General features: G+C 40.6%; 2 protein-coding genes across 8 annotated transcripts in view; both read right to left on the minus strand.

Moving 5' to 3' along the window:
- Positions 1–5477, minus strand: part of myo3b (myosin IIIB) — a 59050-nt gene extending 53573 nt beyond the window's left edge. For 4 of the 6 annotated variants that reach the window (XM_034213360.1, XM_034213358.1, XM_034213359.1 and 1 more), the window contains exons 1-2: positions 5405–5477; positions 5042–5078 (exon numbers count right to left, since the gene is read on the minus strand). In XM_034213360.1, the coding sequence (XP_034069251.1) occupies positions 5042–5078; positions 5405–5477 (110 nt within the window). The other 2 variants (XM_034213361.1, XM_034213363.1) reach the window with 2 other exon arrangements.
- Positions 5478–6293: 816 nt separating this feature from the next.
- The window catches only part of ubr3 (ubiquitin protein ligase E3 component n-recognin 3), a 39403-nt gene continuing 24374 nt past the window's right edge, over positions 6294–21322 (minus strand). For both annotated transcript variants that reach the window (XM_034213321.1, XM_034213320.1), the window contains 10 exons: positions 19259–19344; positions 16514–16619; positions 14912–15015; positions 13804–13928; positions 12094–12201; positions 11740–11865; positions 10066–10245; positions 9092–9301; positions 8803–8942; positions 6294–8223 (listed from right to left, as the gene is read on the minus strand). In XM_034213321.1, coding sequence (XP_034069212.1) covers positions 8106–8223; positions 8803–8942; positions 9092–9301; positions 10066–10245; positions 11740–11865; positions 12094–12201; positions 13804–13928; positions 14912–15015; positions 16514–16619; positions 19259–19344 — 1303 coding nt within the window. In that variant the 3' untranslated portion in view covers positions 6294–8105. The remainder of the gene's footprint in view (positions 8224–8802; positions 8943–9091; positions 9302–10065; positions 10246–11739; positions 11866–12093; positions 12202–13803; positions 13929–14911; positions 15016–16513; positions 16620–19258; positions 19345–21322) is intronic.

Genomic DNA, 21322 nt, shown 5'->3' on the forward strand with positions numbered 1-21322 from the left:
CACAGACAAACAAGTTATTCAAATAAAAACATCGAAACTTTATGTCGAGTTGTTTATGTATATATAGCATAGAGGAGTTATTTTATTCCCCAGGGGCCTCTCATTCAGCTCAGTGAAAGACTACCCGCCAAGGGAGCCACTTAACGGGTTTAAGCAGGAGAAAGATCAGCAAAAAAACAAAGCAGACAGCTGTAGGTGGAGAAGACAGTACGCTACTTACATGGCAAGTGTTATTTTCTTCTGACTCATCGGGGCTGAGAAAAATTACAACTAAAGAGTCTCTTGTGATCATCACAGAGCAGCACCAATAGCAACAGAAATTGCTTCGTCAAGAGGACGGGCAACAAGTGACATTTCACACACACTGAATTAGCTTTCTCTTCAGGGACCTCGTCACTGCCCACTAAGAAGTGCAATCTCCTCAGGATCAATTGGATTGGACAGAGATTAACTTGACAAGTGCTGTGCTGAATGAGCAGTGAACCGGCACCATGCTGTTCTGTGAAATGATCAGTATGTAAAGTGTTGTATAAAAAGATTGTATATTATAATGTTATGAGGATATTAATATATCGTATATTAATCCTCCGTTAGTTTGTGGTGTTTTCCTGACCAAACACAACATGAAAAGACCAACGATGCAAAGCATTAGGTGTCAAAACAACTGAGACAGAATTACATGATGGATTAGGAACTGATATTGCCATGTTGGGTTACATGCATCCCATTTTTGCAAAGTGACACATATTCTAGATTAGCATGATGGAGAGGAATGTTTGTGTACCATCTTGCGCCTGCACCACTTGTCATAAACGTGTTATACATCACAGAGACTGCATGACCCTGAGAGAAGGAAGTGGAGATCAGCAGATTAATGTGAAAAAATCGTAAATGATGTTTAAACCTACGGAGCTGTGGCAACTCACGTGAGGACAGATTTATGAATTGTTGTGCATGCAGGTTGAGCAATGGCATTCGTGTCGATTCTAGATGGATATCCCGCCATTCTGTGGAGACGCTGAAATACGCAGCACTGATATCCTTCACTGTGTCCTTCAGGCAGACATGTGGGATCGCAGCACTAGCCTAAGTACCTTTTATCTATCTTAGTTTATTACACCTTTAAAGAATAATTACACAAGGTAACTACTGAACCACTTAGCCTCAAGTTTCATCTCCAGTATAACAATCCATCTTTGATTGCTTAAGAAGTAAATAGCCCATTTTAAACTGTCTGTGAAAAATGCATCACACCACCCTTATTAATCAAAGAGATCCAAACCTGTTTACCTGCCGTTTATAACTGTCGACCCGTTTTGTAACATATGTCTGCATCTACGACGTGCTTTGAACACATCACCAGTCACCTGTTGCCAGGATACTTTCAACAATGTATAAAACAGAAGGCTCATATTCCTCTCCAGCAGCTTTTTGTCTCTAATGACCTGCTGCATTAGATAATTGCCCTAAAATAGCAACCTTTTCCCACGACTTGTAAAATGAAGCCTCAGATGTGCAGCTGCAGATCACATGAGAACGATTATTGTTTATTTTAGTGGCTAATGTCTAATACTGTACAACTGTCTTCAAAAGGTAAAGAGTACAAGCTGTTAAAGCAAATCAAAACAACATTAACATTAAATTGTGTGTCAGTTAATTATAATTGTAGGCTCCACAGCACCAATGCTCCACAGCACCAATACTCCAAGCTTCAATGTGAACATCATCAGAACAAAATGTTTGCTTCATGGTAAGTCTGCAAACATCAAACACGAAGAAGACCCAATGTGGCCATGCATCTATTCATTATTCAAAATGCTTCTCAAAGATCAATACAGCTGAGATCATAAAGCCAAGAGTCACACATACCTGTCTCTGTGAAAGTGTCTGTCTCTCCCTCACACTAAAATGCTCCAGTCTAATTCATGCTAATATAGGGATGAATAATTCACCAGTAATCTGCTACCTGATCTGCAGGACTGTTAAATATTCAGGTGGCAGATGTATCCACTCATAAAGGTCGCTGATATGAAGCATCTCAGGTTGCACACAGGTTACCAGGAAGTGCATGATAGTTGCTAGGTCACATGACTGCTGTCTGTCTCCCCCTCTGCACAAGATGTTCTTTACACATCCAACTGTTTCTACCACATCTCAGAGATTCACACCAGTAGTAGATATGATAATATACGCCAGTGCAAGTCATAGGGAGTGTGTTATGGCAAAAAGGATAAAACCAAGGACAATCTGTCCAGAAAGTCATTATGTACATATTTCCAATGTTTTTGAATGGTTTATATTATAATAGTCTGGCATCCTTTACAATATTTCTATATTTAGAAAACAAAACCTCCATGCTGAGCACCAGCAAGTAAAAACAGTACGTTATTCCCCATGAAAAACGCAACACTTGATGTTGCCAAGAGTTGAAAGCCCCAGGGATCTAATGAAGTGGAAGATAGTCACAGCACGGGAAAAGAGCTTTAATGTCGGCAGAAATTGCTCGCAGAAAATCACAAACTTCCATAGTTTTACTATTATATCCAATTGGAAGCCATTGGGATTTGAAGCCATCTCATCCCGAGCCACTCCTGTGCATATAAATAATGCAATAAAGCATTATGTTGTTACAATGCTTGGATAACTAAAAGAGTCAAGTTGAATTTCATTGCAATAGCATTATCAAGATAGAACATAAATGGGATCTTATGACTTATTTTCTGTTGAACTAATAAAATATGTATAGGTGTTTACACACAAAGTGTCTCCTGCCATATAGTGACAGTAAAGTAGATCAGTGGTGCCAAATATGTGGGTCAATGGCACTTTAAGGGGCCACATGATACATCTGAAGTGGTTCCAAGATGAAAGTAGAAGTTACGTTCATTTTTCAAACTGTTTTCTAATCCCTGCTGATTACTGGATAATTCTCTTGGGACCTATAAAGCTGGATTTGGGGACTTTAATAATTAAATGTACATCAGTTATATTAAAGCACCAATCCATGGGTGATGTCACAGAAATTAAATCCATATTTTATACAGTGTATGGTCGTGGTAATTGGGTTACAAAACAAACGTTTTTTTAGTTTTTTTTTTACTTCTGTTGAATGTGTTTGCTAACCTGAATCTGGCAAGCTTTGTTAGCATTAAGCCATTTCTTGTTTATTGTTCCAAAATGAATTCTCTCCACTTTAGATCCCATCCACAAAGACTTTTTTCTGTTCTGTCACAAACTATAAAGAGAATTTCCAAATGCTGTTCTCTTAAATAGACAGGAGATGCATCATTGCTGCTTTAGAACAGGACACCACTGATCCTAGATGGCAGCGCTCAGGTTACCCTTTGTTTACCATACTGTCAGCCTCCCTGAAGAAGGGATATAGTGTCTGGTGTTCAAGAGCAGCTCTGTGAAAAAGCAAAGTGTATATATTCGTTTTAAATCCAACATCATCTAACTGCACTTCAAAATCACAGGAATGTGTGTAAAGCTATACATTTATGGTCACGTATTGCAATAGTAAAAGGCATAGCGTGCTTGTGCTAAATATTATGCCTCCCAACATTTGCATTTACTGTGCCGCATCTGCATAAGTCCAAGTTTCCCTGATGGTTGGAGGTGGAAACAGCTTTGGATGATGTGAACAGCTGCAGCTCAGGGAATGTCTTTGTCACTTTGAAACAGAGCAAAGTAAAAGTGAGTAATCTAATTTTCTGCTTCCATCAAGCTCGCACAATCCTACCCTCTCTGCTAAAGCCTTGCGGGAACTCCACTTGGTAAACCCTTTCGGTAAGTCTGTGGAGAGAAAAAAAACTCTGGACTATAATCCCTTTTAAGGGGATATGAAGAGGCTTTGCAGTAAACCTCCAAGAGCCACGAGCCAGGCTGAAAGCACAGTGCCCTTGTTCTCACCCTGCCAGCAAAAGCCTCACACGACGAGAAAAGTCCCTTAAACTCAGCAGTCCACCTGCATGATTAATTCACCTTAATTATATTATTGGATAAACAAAACACCGGCCTTAACAAGAAGCTAACAAGATTATTTATTTAATTCAACTCAAAACCTGAGGCACTGTCAAAAATCTTATCTAATGACAAATATTTCAGCTCTTTTAGAATCGACAGTCATGACAACACAGTACAGTGCGACACAGTAAACAAGTTTACTGTTATACAAGTTGATTAAGGTTTTACATTCTGAATTTAAGAGCTATGTGTATTATTTTATCACCAAATAGTTGCATCATTCTGACATAATTGAGAGTTTTACCTCCGTGTGTCAGTATGTTAAGATAGCTTTGGCTCCGTTTGTATAACAGGGTTTCAAAATGCAAACTCGCAACACAGTAGATTCCCCTCATTTTAACATTGCTCTGGTTATTTCATTACATTACATTACATTGCATTTGGCTGACGCTTTTATCCAAAGCGACTTACAATAAGTACATTCGACCAGGAAGACACAACCTTGAAGAAAACAGACACAACCTTGAAGAAAACAAGTGCTATTTCAAAATAATATACTTCCCCACCAATACAATATTTCAAATTAAATGTATCATCTTTAAATTACTATCAAAATAATGTGTTTTGAGTGTATATAAGTTATGTGTTGGTCTTAAAAGTGTTTTGTACCCTGCATAATTTGAAATGCTGACTTTGGGATCAAATGCACTTTTTTAAAATGTAAAAATATGCAAAAAAGGCATTATCTAATGATAAGTTTATGTCAATTTTGGAGGAATCTACAGACACAAATAGACAGAGTTTAGTGAAATAAACCCCTTAATGTGTACTTTGGATGTTTTGCTTTTACCAGCCTGGAAGAAGACATGAAGTAAAATAGTCAAACTCTCAATGAAAAACGATGTAAAGCTGTGTTAGCTAAACAAAGTCGTTTATACTGTTAATGAACACTGTTGTGTGCAGATCATTTCACAAAGTGAGCCTATCAGTGAAGTATCCACAGAATTAGAGCAATTTAGACATGCTGATGGTGTAGGCTTGTATTTTACCTAAATACTCAAATCATGAGTCCTACCTTGGGATTGGTGCCTCCGTGTGTCCATCTCTAAAATCTGTAAAACAGGGGAAAGTGTTTCAGATGTCAGCTGGCCACAGTCATCCATCTCTGTATCTGGGTCAACACTGCAGAAAGTTTACTGTAACTTTCCTGTAACTGACTTTAACTAACTAACTAATGTCTCTACATGCAGCTGAGCTTACCGTACATGGCAACATATCCGAACTGATTTCCCTGTTTACTCAATGAAGGGTTTTAATTATTAACATACAGACATCTGAGCATGTTGTCCTGCAGACCGGAAGCTCTTAGCTGACCAATGTCCCCTTTAATAGTGTACTGTGTCTGTATGCATGGTGTGTGAGGAGGCAGTAAACCTACCTGGACCAGTACCGGGAGTAAATGAGGAAATGTGCAGAGATGCATGTCGCAGCAGCTCCTCCAACACCAGCATCAAAAAGTTGTGGCACATTCTCGGTGGTTTAACCCAGATAAAATTCCTCCGCTGGTCCATAGTAGAATTGTATTATTTGTGCCTAATTAGCAGGAAATAGAGGCTTTGTGTGGTCATTGGTCATTAAACAGAGGGCCTCCCTTGTTTGTGAAACTTCAACCCAATTATCCTCAAAATACTCAGTCACACGGCGAGACTTATTTCTGCCCACCATCAACGGGGCAGTGGATAAACAATATGAAGATATCCCATAATACCTGTGATGACACATTTACTCGAGTTTTATAATAACAAAATGTTTCCCTTAGCAGTTACAACTGACATACACTGATATTTCTGTAATCTCACTAGTGGGTACTGAGGCAATTTGAACATATTAAGTAGCTTTTCACACAATCTGTATTCTTGTTTAAAGTTATTCATTCAAAAAGGTCACAGGATGTGATGAGCTCAAGTGAACTGAGACCCCTGGTGGACACAGTTTGGAGGTGGATGCATTTTTCCCTCACTACAGCTCACATCGGTTGACTGAGGGGAGAAATGAAAAGGTCATAACAGAAAGTAATATTTATGGAGCTGGTGGAGGCAGTGGCAAGAAATCTTATTTTATTTTTTCTTCCATCTAGCACTCATGTCAGTCAGGTTGCTTGTAAATTACTCCTTCCCTTCTTCTCCTGCTAGAAATTGTTCTGAATGGTCATAAGGAGACACCAAACAATACGTATCACTGCATCATGATTAGGGCGAACAGAAAGAGTAGAAGGTCATTTATATTAGTCATAAAATTGGCAACAGAACAAGAAAATAAGACACAAATCAGTGTGTTTATATTTTATTCACATATGTTACATTTTGCATTAAATGTCCAAGTCATACTTTCTGGTCAAACTCAGAAAGCTTGAGTCAGCACCTACAGTAATGTACTGTATCCTCGCTTCATTCATACGGGAGAACACACAAGAGCTTTCAGTTACAATGTACACCCATTACTCATTGGCTGTTTGGTTGCGGTCATTTACAAAGTGGGAAAAACAAAATAAAGAAAGAGGGGAGAAACCAGAGAACAGAAAAGCAGCATGCATGAATTCAAGAGGAAGGTTTTTCAAGTGTTAACCTGTTCCGTAAAGATTCCTCGATGCAGCACAATGTGGCCTGCGTTTCATAACCAGGCGTCATTGATATCAGCAGCGCGCTGAAAATTAATCTCACAGGCACGACCGGATACATTTCCCTTCGCTGACAAAAAGAAAAGATGATAATCTGATAATTAAGTAGCTAAGACACTTAAATAATGGTGGCTTAAAGGATGTCATGCACAGTGAATAACAGATACTCAAGTCTGATAATCTTGTTAAATTGGAATACAACTATAAATCACACCTAGATGATGCAGGAGTAAGGGATAGTCATCACAATAAATGCTCTGTACTGCAGTTAGGACTCGACAGTCAAAAGCATAAGAAGGGAAAACACAGACAAGTGAGGAGAACTGACATTTCGTTTTGTAAGCAGCTAACATTAAATTGAGTCATGGAGTTTCATATCTTGAGAGAATTTGGACAGAACCAGTCAAATATTCCATATGGTTGTCAGTTTTGCCAGGACACCATAACTGTGCAATGACATTTCCTTAAAGATAACACTACTTAAGTGTTTGACTTCTGGGTTTTGGTCAATTAATTTGAGATTTTTCAATCACCAGTTGTGTCTTTTTCTGTGTTTCCACTGGCCAGAGTTTTATCTTTAGAGGCAACCTGGGGAAAAGAAGCGCTGTGCGATAGGGCAGAACTACAACATCTGTAGTGAGCTTGATAAGTGATAAGAGGTGACCGCACACCTTCCTTTAACATTAAAGTGAGTTTGAGTCAACATTCCCAGCAATCTATCATAAACTCAAAGCACAACCTTAGAAAAAAAAGTCTTCACAAAAGTTAAAATGACTGAACATTGAGCAGCAGCATTTATTTAAATATCTAAAACATATTTTTGAACAGCAAAAAAAATAAAGAAATTCCTGAGGATGGATTGCAACTAGACCCATAAAAAGAGTCTTTGCTCGCTTGCAAATAAACTCTATAGTGTGTTGATGGGTGGACTCGCCCGCCTACCCTCTCATGTCAGTAGAACACGAGTGCACATTGCAATAACATCGCTACACTATTCAGGAGTTGAAACTCATGCCAGCACAGCAGAGCACATTTCGATAAATAAAAGGGATATGCATTAATATCATCATAAATGGTGCGAAAAGTAAACAGACTTTGCAGGGACATTCAGCAATTGATATATATTTTTGTTTAAACCCAAATAAATACAGCTGGCTTCAAAAGCCTGTTCCACACCAAATTGAATTTCTGGGCAAAGTTGTGCTTTTCACTTTGATCTTACCGAATTCTGTTTTTCTCTGTTGAAAACCACACAAGAAATCACTTAAACACACACACGTGTTAATCTTTAGGCATGATTGTACACCAAACTTCACATAAACCAAGGCTGTGGCAGCAATACCCTCACCGGGATGTTTGTGTTTATCACGTTAAGAGTTCCCAAATATTTTGATAGCAGACACATAAGCCAGAAAAAAAAAAATCTTCTCCAGTCATGGGTTGCTGTTTGCAGTGGAAGATCTTAGAGTCCGTTATAGTGAGGCCCCCAGCGCTTATTGATGTGATCAAAGGTGTGAGAAACCCACTGTTGCTCCAACACTCGATACCTCTCCTCACATAAGAAGAGAGGTTTGCCACGGCTGGAGAAAGGCCAGAGGGGAAAAAAGAGTGAGAAAACAAGAGTGAGAGCTGTGTTTCTTTTCTCTGAAGAACTTCCAATTTCATACCAGATCATATTCCTAAGAAGGTATGGGTATGTTTTGTGTGTGTAGTTGAATACAAAATGAAGGCAATACAATTTTAACGCAATTATAAAGAAAACATATTCTGGGGATTTTAGGATTATCATCATCATAACATATGCACAAAGAAATCGGAGGATCTATGCACAACTGGGAAAGGAGATTTTGTCATGTTAATCTGTCTTTGTGAAGTTTAAATGGCATTGACTGCTAAAACTCCCTTTATGTTATCTGTTTCAGTACTTAAACTGTATCGCTTTGCAAAAGTACAAAATGCTATAAGTGTATTTTACATCTTGTTCACTGCTATATATCTTGTGAACAGATTTTTCTATGACAATCACCATAGATACAAACTATATTCAATAAGTACTGTATGTATAGTCTGATCCAGCATAGGAATCTTTAACTTTCACAGAGTAAAAGTAAACTGTAGTATTATATGGTATTTATAACTGTGTGTGTGATGAGTTGTACCGTAGATCGCGGTCCTCCTCTCCGTGGGCGTCGAGGTAAACAGAACCCCACAGGCAGAAACGATGTCCACGGATGATGATGATGACTGAGGCGTTGATCAGGAGAAAGATGCCTGTAGCTGCGCCACAATGTTGGGAGTGCTGACAACAAATAAACAAAGATTAAAAAAGGATCCAGACACTGTCAAACAGGTAAATAAATTCTGCTTAAAATTAGATATAAAATGACTTGTTTCGGGACTCACAACAAATACAAATGTCCCAAGCTCTTTAATCATTTAGAAACTCACCAAAACACATTCACAGATACCCTGCTGTTTGCAGCAAACGCCCTTGAGACAGACAAAGGCGCCACAAACCAGACAGAGCGCGGGGTCTTTTGGCACTTTTTTGCAGGCAGTGCAGGCCTTCCTGTGATAGTACTGGAAGATGACATTGTAGTTGTCTGGGAGCTGCAGGAGGCGAGGCGCGGCCCACTCAGGCTCCTGGACGAGCAAGGTCTTCAGGGGAGAAAAGAGACAGAAGTCTGTAAAATATATCCTGTGGTAGGTATTAGAAGCTACATTGACATGCAGGACACCCTACGTTTCTGCAAAAATGATACACATCCAAGGTTACTGAAACACTGACTGACAGTTTGTACGACACATAGTTAGTTATGCAGTCACTCTCCTCAGAGACTAGAAGCTATGGATCATGTCAACCAAGGTTGAAACTAATTTCAAAGTGTCAATAGCACTTGATACACGAGTCATTTACAGGACATCAAACTCAAAATACAAGGTTAGAATATTTAATTGAAGAGTGAGTATTCAAAACCTTCCAGCCAATTAAAGCTCTTCTGATTCACAATATGCTGATGTTTTCTGAATATAAACCCTTGTGCACACAAAAGTATTAAAAGAGCTAGGACTACATTTATTATTTGAATGAAAAAACCACAACACATGGAAGGGCTTAAAGCTAAATAAGAGTGATCAACGTTTCTATATATTGTATTTTAAAAAGATTATGGACGTCTCATCTACATGTGATTCACAGGTATTTGTTGCCGTCTTTTTTATGAATCAAAGGTAAAAAGGCTCAACATTTTGATAGGGAAACATAATGTCACTTTTCAAGAGCAGCAAATAGCAGGCAGGGTAAACGTTTTTAAATAATGAAATACACCAATACTCAGACGTTTCAAAGAAGATTCTGGTATGAAGTATAGCTATGTCATGATACATATACATGTGTCCTCTGGTCTGAGATTCACACATACCAATGATTGCTCCGCCTGCATCTGAGAGAGCCCGGTGACCTCAGCGCACCACTGTGTCACCAGGTCAAAGGCATCGACCGCCCACTGCAGACACGAGGCACTGTGTGCGTTGTTGGAGGGCTGAGGGGCCGAGGCTAAGAGCCCTAAACACACAGCCAAGGATGGGAACTCCTCCTCCTCCTGGGAACACACAAACAAAGGAAACAGCTGGTGAGGTCACTCTCTTTGCTTTAACCAACACCTGTGACTCAAAGGAAGTCAAAGGATCCAAACTCTCCGGCAAAGACCGTGGGAGGTGAAGGGTCAGAGAGCAGAGCTCGGATTAGGAGACAACAGAAGATAGCTAATTACAAATGCTAACATGAGCAGCCGTGGAAATGAGCAATGGTAATTATAGTTCAGAAGGGGGAGAGAGTCTGCGTTATCTTTTTTATGCTTAATGCAACCAAATTGAAAAGCTGATCTAAATGTGTTGCATTTGTCCTCTATGACACAAGCAAGTGGAGTATTAAACTGAAACAGAGAGTGGATAAGCCACGCTGTTTCAATCAGAGAGAGGAATAACAGAACATCTGAATGGATTTCACCATCTTTCTTGAAAAAGAGGGTGGAGACAAAAGGCGCGTTCACACCGGAGTACTTTTCCCTTTTAGTTCCGATAGTTCCTTGGATTTTGCGTTCACACCAAAAAGAGAACTTAGTTCATGAGAACGTTTCCCCCCTTTTCAGTCCCTGCTAGAGAACAGGTACTTTCCTGGGGAGAAAAAAGTTCCAATTTCTGATTGGCTGGGCGAATAGCAAACCACGCCCCCATTGTATTTGCTGGCATTAGCATTATTAGCATTAGCCCAGCGCAGAAACGCAGAGAGACTAACTTATGGCAACACAAAAAAAAACATGGGAGCGGTGGAGATGAGGAGGTGTCGGCGTTCTGGCGATTTACTCGGAAGGCTTCAGTAGAAGCTGCTGGGAGTCCCAGCAGCTTCTACTGAAGCCAGTCCCCAACTCCGGCTGGCAGTATACGCCGGCCCGTGCAGTTGTTTGCGGCCTGCCAATAAACCCAAAGCAGAAGAAGAAGACGTGACGTCAGCGGCTTCATTTGCCTAATCCTCCCCCAGGGACTTATTCCGGTGTGAATGCGATCTGCTCTTTAGTTCCATGGGGGTACTAAGTACTGGGAACTAAGTGCTGGGAACTAAGTGCTGGGAACTAAGTGCTGGGAACTAAGTGCTGGGAACTAAGTGCTGGGAACTAAGTGCTGGGAACTAAGTGCTGGGTACTAAGCGCTGGGAACTAAGTGCTGGGAACTAAGTACTTGGTGTGAAAGTGGCTAAAGATTTGCTTTGAAAACCTTCAAACTGAAAATGATTTGTTATTATGAAAAAGCTGTGAAATTGATGCTGATCTGAGTTTAGTTCCAGGTTTTACATTTTCAGGTCTTTAGAGGCATCAGGCACACATTTTGAGACATGGGAAAACCTCCATCTGAAACCCCTTAAGTTGCTTGTATTGAGGCATCATTCATGCTGGTCACTGGGCATGTTGCAGTTTGAATTTGAACAACGATGTAGGCTAGATTGTATTGTTATAGGCTAGCAGAAATATTGATCATTCCTGCTGCAAGAACACAAGGGTAAGGTAGCTCCAGCAGGTAGGATTCACGATGAAACATACCAGGCAGCCGGTGAGGGTGTCTCCGTAGAGGTGATGCTGCAGGAGGCAGGAGAGACGCAGGAAGGGCAGGCAGAGCTGCTGAAGGCTGAACTCAATCGACTGTGGAGACCACACACCGGACATCAGCTGGAGAGGGAAACAGTAACACTTGATCAATAAGCAGCCAACAGCTTGCTGATAACACTGTGATGTATATCTCCCCTGGAGATTAGTGGAGGTATTAGACCAGTGTCTCTCAGGATAATGGCCAATTCATTGTTCAAATGAAAATGAAAAAGAGCAGCAAAGACAAGACGAGGAGAGAGAGCAGCCTCCTGAAGGCAGCTGTGTTCAGAAGTCATTTCAGTGCCTCACCATTGATGTTTCTTCAACGTTCACCTTGTAGACACTCTTGTCCTTAGAGAGCTCACTGATAACGTGACTGAGCAGCGCCTCGAAAGATGTCTCGGCATTTGCAGCATTCTGTGGCAGAAAATCAAAGCGTTGACAATATGTAATCAAACATAAAAAAGCCCCTTATACATAAATCCAGCCCCAAGTCTCCTCTGACACTCAACAGACATACGCTTAAATCAAATGATTCCCCGTTTCAACTGAATTAGGAGAGAACGTTACATGAAATGGCTTTGTTATGGGTGGAAGAACAAATCTAGTAATACGTTTGTAACAATTGTGAATAGTTCTCCTTAACAAATATAATATTGGAAAAAAAATGGAGGTAAGTGGTTTATTTCTCCTTGCACAGCAAACAAATACAGTGAGCACTACTATGAATTACGAATATTAGAAGATACAGTCAAATGCAGATCAAAATGCTTAACTAGTGCAAGTATAAAATGTGCTCCTATATAAAGATGAATGCAGAATAATACGATTATTTCCTCACAACATAACTTCTGATAATAAGTGGTAGATACATTATTGCACGTGTGTTCTGATTAAATTCAACTGGTTTAGTTTTTGATACAGAGGAAAAGCAGCATGCATTTATCAAGCTGAAGGGGGCTGAATATAAAACAGCAGTCTTATCTCGTCTGCTCTCCTTTGTCATGGATGTATTGGGGAGGAATTTCAAGTCCATGGATTTCCTTCCTCTAGGCTCTGATCTTTGTTCAAACTGCATCTTTTTTTTTAACAACTTCAATTTTAATTACAGTGGCGTTGCACCAAATATAAATGCCGTCCTCATCGAAGATTCAAAATCCATTTTAATGGCAGCTTGTGCGTGCCTGCACTACTGTTCATGACAGTGGAGTCGGAAGATACTAATCCAAACCTCCATTATGCATAGAGACACTCTAAAGGGGAGGCTTTAAGCTATTTGTCTTTTGACATTCAAGCCAGCTACTCACTAATACAGATTTAATAGACTGAAGACAGATAGCCAATTAATGCAACCCTCTCACGCATTTCAAGATAATGAAGATCGACTGTGGAAATCACGTAGATGAAACGGAAAGGGGCTCAATTCATCTCAATAGTAAGTTATACACAATGATTTACTGTTGTAGCAGACGGATTCAGGGGTTACAATGGGAGGATACTACTAGCTCAACAGACAGGGGATATGAGTTGACTTTAAAAATGTCACACAGTGGAGTTGAAAATGCACAGAGAGAAGAGTGAAGTACAGTGAGGGGTCTCCTAACACAGATGTTTGAATGAGTGATTAAAGGTTTATGCTGCCGTTAGTGCTGTGAGATTATCTTTACAGAATGATCTTTTTTCACCATTTGTTTTTAGTATAATTGTTTATATATAACGCCTAAGAGTTAAACAGAGATGTACAGAATACAGAGGCAAGGAGAAGAAGTACGGAAAAACCAACAAATCAGCAAAAACAAGAAGTACAAGCTCAGAAATATATAATATAAGGATATAGAAAGACATTACAACTGAAGTCATGTAAATATCACTTTGCCCTAGATGACTGTAATATTTGGTTTACATCATTACAGCCTCGGAGAACTTTCAAAAAAGGAAAAAAGGCAGACTGTGCACATGACAGTGAAAAGTCAGCATGTCATTATGAATCAAGCTAATTCAATGTGACCTGACTTGTACCTTCTTCAGTGCTCCAGATGTGCTCCAGGCCTGCCTCTCTTCTGGGCTGAACTTGGTGGAGAGTGCAGCGAGAGCTTGGGTGAACTGCAGGTTGTAAAGCATCTTCACCACGCAGGTGAAGTGCTCTGCACAGGGAGAGAGAAGGTGAAAGTGAGTATAAAAGCCAAGCCGAGTAGAGACAGAAGCTCAATTTACACAGATCAATTAAGACTGAATGCATAACAATAAAATAAAAGGGATCAATATAGGAATGTAAAAGATCTTCCAGCAAACAAAAAGCCAGTTCCAGAGGGTTGGCAGCTATTCACAAGAGCATTGTATTTGGTTTCTTAGTGGAGCATAGAAAGCCTGAGTGAACAGAGAGCAGGATAATTAGCAGTGTGTGTCAGGTGGAAAATGTGAAATGAAGGATATTTAGGTTAGGAGAGAGGCATTTGTTTTATTCTTCAGCAAAAGGCTGCGGACAGATCCACTGTCAGTAGACACAATTAAAAAGGTAGAAAAAAAAAGGAGGCCATCCCATTATAGCCATCGAGTACAAAGGACTCTCTGGGAACTGATCATACCTCAGCCTTTCCATTTCTCAAGAAAGAAAAAGAAAAACCATGTAACAATGATTTGAAACACCACAAGCTTAAGAACAATCTGACAAACCAGCAAACATTATAAATCATGTTTTTAGCTATGATTCTTTTATTCAAACAAAAGCTACACTTTCCAATAAATTCACTTTTACTATGTTTTAAAAATACAAATTGTCCATGTCTGTGGTTAACCTAATTCAGATTCTTCCTGCTGCATCACTATTAAACATGACTGCAGTGTGTTGGGCCAGGCCTTTCCTACAAAATGGCTAACATGGAGGAGATGAAGCGACAAGCCAGAGATGAAGGGCACACGAAGGAGCCACAGCCCTCCCATCAGCGGGGTCGTGTCTCTCTGATCCTCACGGCCACAAGACGGCCACAGGAGCTCAGATAAGAGATGTGAAATGCTTTTTCCCAGCACTCAGCCCTGATTACTGCCGATAATGGGGCCGTCCTTGTGCAGCAGCCACTGAGACACTCCCTACTCTCTCGTAGTTTCATGATGCGGAAAGGAACTGTACCTTTTCGCAGAGGCTGGGGCATTGTTAGCACGAAGATGATCAGGAGGGATGGGATATCTCGAAACAGCATGGGTACCTCAGGTCTCTCGTCATCATCAAAATCACTGCAAAACATCCAAAAAAGCGTTTCATTATTCAGAAGGTAGTGTGCTATGCCAAATCACTACTATGATTAAAAAGACACCCATTTGCAAAATAATGTCTGCTCCCCATTTTACATACAGTATTTACAGACATGTACCTCATCTGATGGTCATTTATTACATTACTCAACTCCTTTGAATGTCTCTAAATTCTTCAATTTGCTAATAAAGCTCTGGGGAAAATGTATGTCTGAACGCTAAAAGCAATCACACTAACAGTTTAATAAATGCAGTGATGTTGTGTTTTGCATGTCTAAGAAAGGACTTCTTAATAGGGTTTGAGAGCAAGGGGTCTCGCTGTGTCTTTTGTTTTAAATTTGCTTAACAAATACACAACATGAAAGGAGCTTTTCCTTGCATTCCCCGACCAATTTCCTTAATGTAGCCCTGGTTACATTATTCACATTGTGTGCCATCTCTATTTAAATGTCTTCTTGTTCTGTTGACAATTCAGCGATGTTCCAATCTCCACTCTACTCTTGAAAGGCCTCGGGGGCTTTCAATGAGAGGAACTGCACTAAAAGAATAATACCTTCCATTACCAAAGCACTCACCAGTTAATGCCACTGTGTATTGGAGGAAAGCCTTAGAGGACGAAGCTTTCAACCCTGCGGAGACCACTGCATACAGACTATATGTGCACGCTGTAAAACCTCCATACAGTCCTCTCTGGTTTATCATATAGAAATAAGGCAAGAATGTAGAAAACTCTTTGTCCCGGTTAACTAGGCTAGATCAAGTTGACTGCTTGAGGGTGACAATGACACTGTGCCCCCTCCCGAAACAAAGTATTTTTAAGCACTAAATGGCTCCTCTGAGAATATTTATAGCTGTGAGCACTTTAATAGTAACAGGTGTAGAAGCTGTCTTCGAACACTAACAGGGAGGAAAGGTTGTTCAAGCTCATCCTGTATCGTTAAGTGCTGCCAGCTTTTTTACAGCTATAAATCCTGACAACGAAAACCTATTTGTGCATAAAATAACATGTTGTGATGTACAGTAGTGGCTCAAGAGTGCGGCAGAAACTTTGTCTTTCGTATTTTGTAAAATACGGGTTTGTGTTGAAGATTGGTGGACAGCTGGGTAAGGGGGTGCCACGCTGGTACGGTGTCGGTGTTGTGCAGTAGTGCTCAGTACAGTGAATTTGACAGGGTCGTTTTTGCTCTCCGTGGAGTGCCCGGTAATTTGCCAGATGCAGCAATTATTGGTATCTATGGTAACCGTCCATGGTCCCCTTTCTGTTTTTAGCTTCGCTTTGTGTGGAGCACAAGCTGTTGGGGGCAGGAGGAAATGGTGGTGTTAAGAGGGAGGACAAAGTGGTCCTTTGATTGCATGTTTGTGTGAGGATGGCAAAGTGTGAGGGACAGTAGAGAAGGGGGTGGAGGGGGGTAAAGGAAATGTATTTAGCAGATTTATAGATTACTGTTAGTAGAGGTACTTTAGAGAAAAGGCCACTCACTCTGCCTCTCTGCGTTCTATAACCTGAGTCAGCTTTGTCCAGGGGTTGTAGGCTGAATCTATGCTGTACAGTCGCATGTGCATCGCCAGCACGTGGAACAGCTGATCTGAAAGACATAAAAAACAAAAACGCATCATTGTTGTGTTTTGGACAAGGTCAGGAACAAAACCAGCAAGTGTTTGTTCTTCTCGGTCTTCAGTTTCGCGCCCCAGCAGCAACCGGTGTAGATCGAATGATGAAAGCAGTCTACTTGAACCGACTGGTTCGGCTCCGGTAGAACCAGGCCAGATGGATACAAGCTAGTGTTCGATAGCCTTGAGCAATCTTTGGTCAGGTCACACCTGTTCATTGTGAAACTAATGGAACATGAGGAGAGACCTGCTGCGCACACACCATCATTCCTGCGCCCACGCTAGCTTTTAATAGCAGAAAAGCTGTTATGAGTACCAAAACGTATGACATAACAGCAATCCGTAACATGGGTAAAAGGCAGGAAGTCATTTCAGATGTTCAGTAATATATTCCAATTTGAAGAGATGTCCTTGTCTTTCTTATTAGTCTAGATATAATTTAACCAGCGTATTCTAATTATGAACTCAAAACCAAGTCCATTAAAAGACATGAACAAAAAATAGCATAAGAGCAAAAGCTGAAACACACATATGAACTCGTTAGAAGCCAGCGCCTAAACTGATCAGATTCAATTAGTTTCATCTTCAGGTGAACTCAACAACCTCCTGTAAAACCTAAACCCTATTTCAATATGCAACACTAATCCTATTTGATTTTGTTTTACGGGGAATTAAGAAGTAATGCAGCAAAGGGCTTTAAAAAAAATCTGTTCTGCAATTTGACTTGTGTGAACAGTCAATACTTAGAGCAACACTGCCCTCCACAGGTAAACAAAGACACAGCATGAAGAAAGCAGAGTGTCAGTTCTCCATTGCATCCCTACAGCTCGTTTCCTCTCTTATTTCACTGCTTCCCTCTTACCTGGATAACCCCAGAAGAGCTAAGGAAGAAATAGAGAGGAATATTGAATACAATCCAGCGAAGTCAAATCCTGCTATTATCATATAATGTCAAAATGTACGCAGATGGAAAAGGCATATTTCAAGCTTCCGGTCCAAAGTGTGATCACATTTATTTGTGTCGAGCCAATTGATAGTGTGTTAGCCGGTTTTCATTGGGTCGTGGCTTGTGACAACATATCTTAAAGGATACAGTCTGCTTTGATGTTTCTACAAATGACACAATAAAGCATGTAAGGCTATTTTAGTCTTAAACTAGGAATATGAATTCAACAGTCATTTATTTAATTATTTACATATCAAAATGTCTTCCATGAAAGAGTTATATTCTTGTGTTAATGTTGTAAAAACGTTCACTAACAACTTCATACGATAATAAAAGATCATTTTGATGCACGTTCACTTTTATGTGGCAGATATTTGAAAACTGCTTTTGTGTCCTGATCATACAGTGGTCCACATGTAAACAAGGGTGGTTTAATAACTGAAATACAGCTTTTACTATCCACACATCAAGTACTGCAAGTTTGCACAACTGAGGTCAATATGATTAACATGCCTTTTCACTCCCTCCACAGTAGGAGCGATATAGTCCCAAAGATTCATTCAAGTATTTGCAGTTAAATAAACCAAGGACGTGCCATTTGGAGGCGGACTCTCTAGAGTTGATTTGGCCGGTTTCAAGGGAATTGCAGGCAGCTCTCGTCTGTGCTTCATCGTATTCTCATCGGTTGAACAGACGAAGATCCTACTGGGAAAAAGGCTTAGGAACCCCATGAGCTCTCAGTTAGCACACGTCTGCCGTTTTCCTTCAATCCCATTTCCCTAAAAAGAACGATCACTAATGTACTGCAACTGAGTACATTTGGCCGTCAGCATGGCTACGTGGTTAATGTAGCTCATAAATGGCAAACCTCCAGTGTGAAATCTCTTCCCAGCCACTCAAGGGTGACAGGCCATTTCACTGCAGCAGCCTCAACTCTGACAGAATAATTAAACAAACAGAGAAGGGGATGTAGTCTGTACAATTCCAACACCTTCATATCAACTTTCGATTGCACTACTACTTCACCCACAGACACTTAATAATAATATATATCAGTCATCAATACAGCGCTTGCTGGTAATTGGTCATGTTCAGATTTCTCTTTGAGAACTCAGATCACTGTTTTCATCCTCCACTAGACACATGCCCTTGTCAGCTGAGACACAATCAACTAAAAACAGCACTTGACCCATTTGTCTGCTTCATTTACCCCGACTGCTCCCAACAACTCACCTGGGACAGCATCTATCCTTGCCTGCCATTGCTAATCGACCCTTTGTTTTTCCCTGTTAATGGTTCAGCTGTAACACGGTAGAAAGGGTTTGCTCTCAAGTCAGACAGTTTATTACACTAAGGCTCATGGGAAATGTGTATAGTCACCTGCAAAACATGGCACTATAATTGTCAAGCTAAACTGCACAATACATGTGACATTTTTCAACAATTTTATGAAAAGAGCAGTGGAAACACTTTAAGGAGCTGAAAACCAACAGATGGATGGTTGGATATTCGAAAATCTGCATTTATTATTAAGCGATGAAAACAGTGTTCTCCTCTGCAGTAATATATCAGAGTAAGCACATAGTATATTAACAGATGTGATTGGTTAAGAAGAGACATTGTATTGTAAACTATAAAAGATGCAGAGGTTTAGGAGGAACCACTCACTGAGACATGAGCGTTTGGCGGCTGCACTGGCTCCTCCAGAACACAAGTTTCCTCCTCGATGAACAAGTTCCAACTCCAGGTTGGTCCTGAGGAGACGGAGACATTCATATTATTACAGAAACACTTGAAACGGTTCAACAGGTGCAGATTTAAAAAACAGACAGACACACAAAACCTACAATTGTCAAACATAACCCTTGACCTAAAAGCAAATCGTGCACACAAACATATAACAGTGATACACTAGTAAGTATAAATATCCTAAATATTTAAAGGTCCCATGTCATGCTTTTCCGGTTATTACCCGTCCCCTTGTGTGTTATGTAGCTTTTTCTGCATGTGAACGGTCTGCACACACCACACACACACACACACACACACACACACCACACACACACACACACACACACACACACACACACACACACACACACACACACACACACACACACACACACACATCACACACACACACACACACACACACACAACCACACACACACACACACACACAACACACACACACACACCACACACACACACACACACACACACCACACAACACACACACACACACACACCACACACACACACACACACACACACACACACACACACACACCACACACACCCACACACACAACACACACACACACACACACACACACACACACACACACACACACACACAACACACACACACACCACCACACACACAACACACACACACACACACACACACACACACACACACACACACACACACACACACACACACACGGCTATGCAGATTTCTCAGCCTGAGTTCAAGGTGATTTTTCGCGGTGTCTCGCAGACCCCACGCAGCACACACCAGGAAACAACCCCAGTAATCCAGCTCACACTGTCCGCAGCAGCGAGCCCCAATGTGAGTTTGGAACATTGTAAATCTATTCTAGTAGACCTCAACAATGGAATTATGATCAGTAGAAATGGCCATGTCATGGGACCTTTAAAATATAAGGTGACCAAACTAACCAAAAAGTAATGACTTGCTGGCAACCACTTTTTAAAAGTTAGTGTTGAGCCCTGATACAGTACATTATCAGTTAAGGTTTAAAATAAACCCTACCACACAAAGATACACTTAAAAATGTGTTGTTCTATATACCATCTCCATAATCCAGAAAGCTAGTAAAACATTTGTTTGTTTATAAGGTTACATGGGATATGTTAATGGGACAAACATTTGAAATCTTCGGTAAGGTATTCATTTAAAGATTCAGTCATTCATCAGAGAAAGAGCATGCTGGAGGTACTTTCATCATATTCAGCTTTGGTTACATATCCTGCCTCTTTTACCAGGTTTGAAAGATGCTGCCTAGTCAAGCCATTTGCCATTTTCTGCGCATGTTTTCCAGAAGCAATACCGTATCAAGTAAATGACAGCTTTCCAAGACTAATTTTACACAAGCTACACCATTAGCATAAAGCTGTTCCAACCACAGTTCATGCATAATCTCTAACGTGCATTTCCCATGCATATCAAAACACTTCTCACTTGTGAATTTTAATTTCCCAATACGAAACAGTGAACAAATAAACTAGAAGCTCTAACAAAGTACATAGATGGTGAAAACAGATAGGTCATACTAAAATAAGAATGATCTGGGCTTGTTTTCATCTCGCCTATGGCCGTTTCTTTCTATGGGCCAGGGAGGTGGGGGCAAATCCTCGAGTTCCCTGGGAGAAAAAGCAATTTCACATAGATAATGCAGCCACGGTGAAGCTCCATCTGGCTTTTGCTGATAAGAGTGCCCCTGTGACAAAGGAATTTTCCACTCCTCAGGCAATTTGCGCTGTTCATTGAACTTCAGAGAGCCAACAGGCACCAAGACACACTCAGGGGATCTTGAGGGCTGGGGGAACCTCAGTGTTGGGTGGGCAAACGGTCCGGAGAGTTACACTCCAGGAAGGGCAGGGTTTTTGGGAAGGGAGTGGTGAGAAGTTAAAGACCCCAAGGTTAACTCAATGCCAGTTATTTTTTGTTTGACCAGCTTGTCGAGGAGATACAAACACCTGGGG

Source organism: Gymnodraco acuticeps, unplaced genomic scaffold (assembly GCF_902827175.1).
Source record: "Gymnodraco acuticeps unplaced genomic scaffold, fGymAcu1.1, whole genome shotgun sequence".
Taxonomy (NCBI): Eukaryota; Metazoa; Chordata; class Actinopteri; order Perciformes; family Bathydraconidae; genus Gymnodraco; species Gymnodraco acuticeps.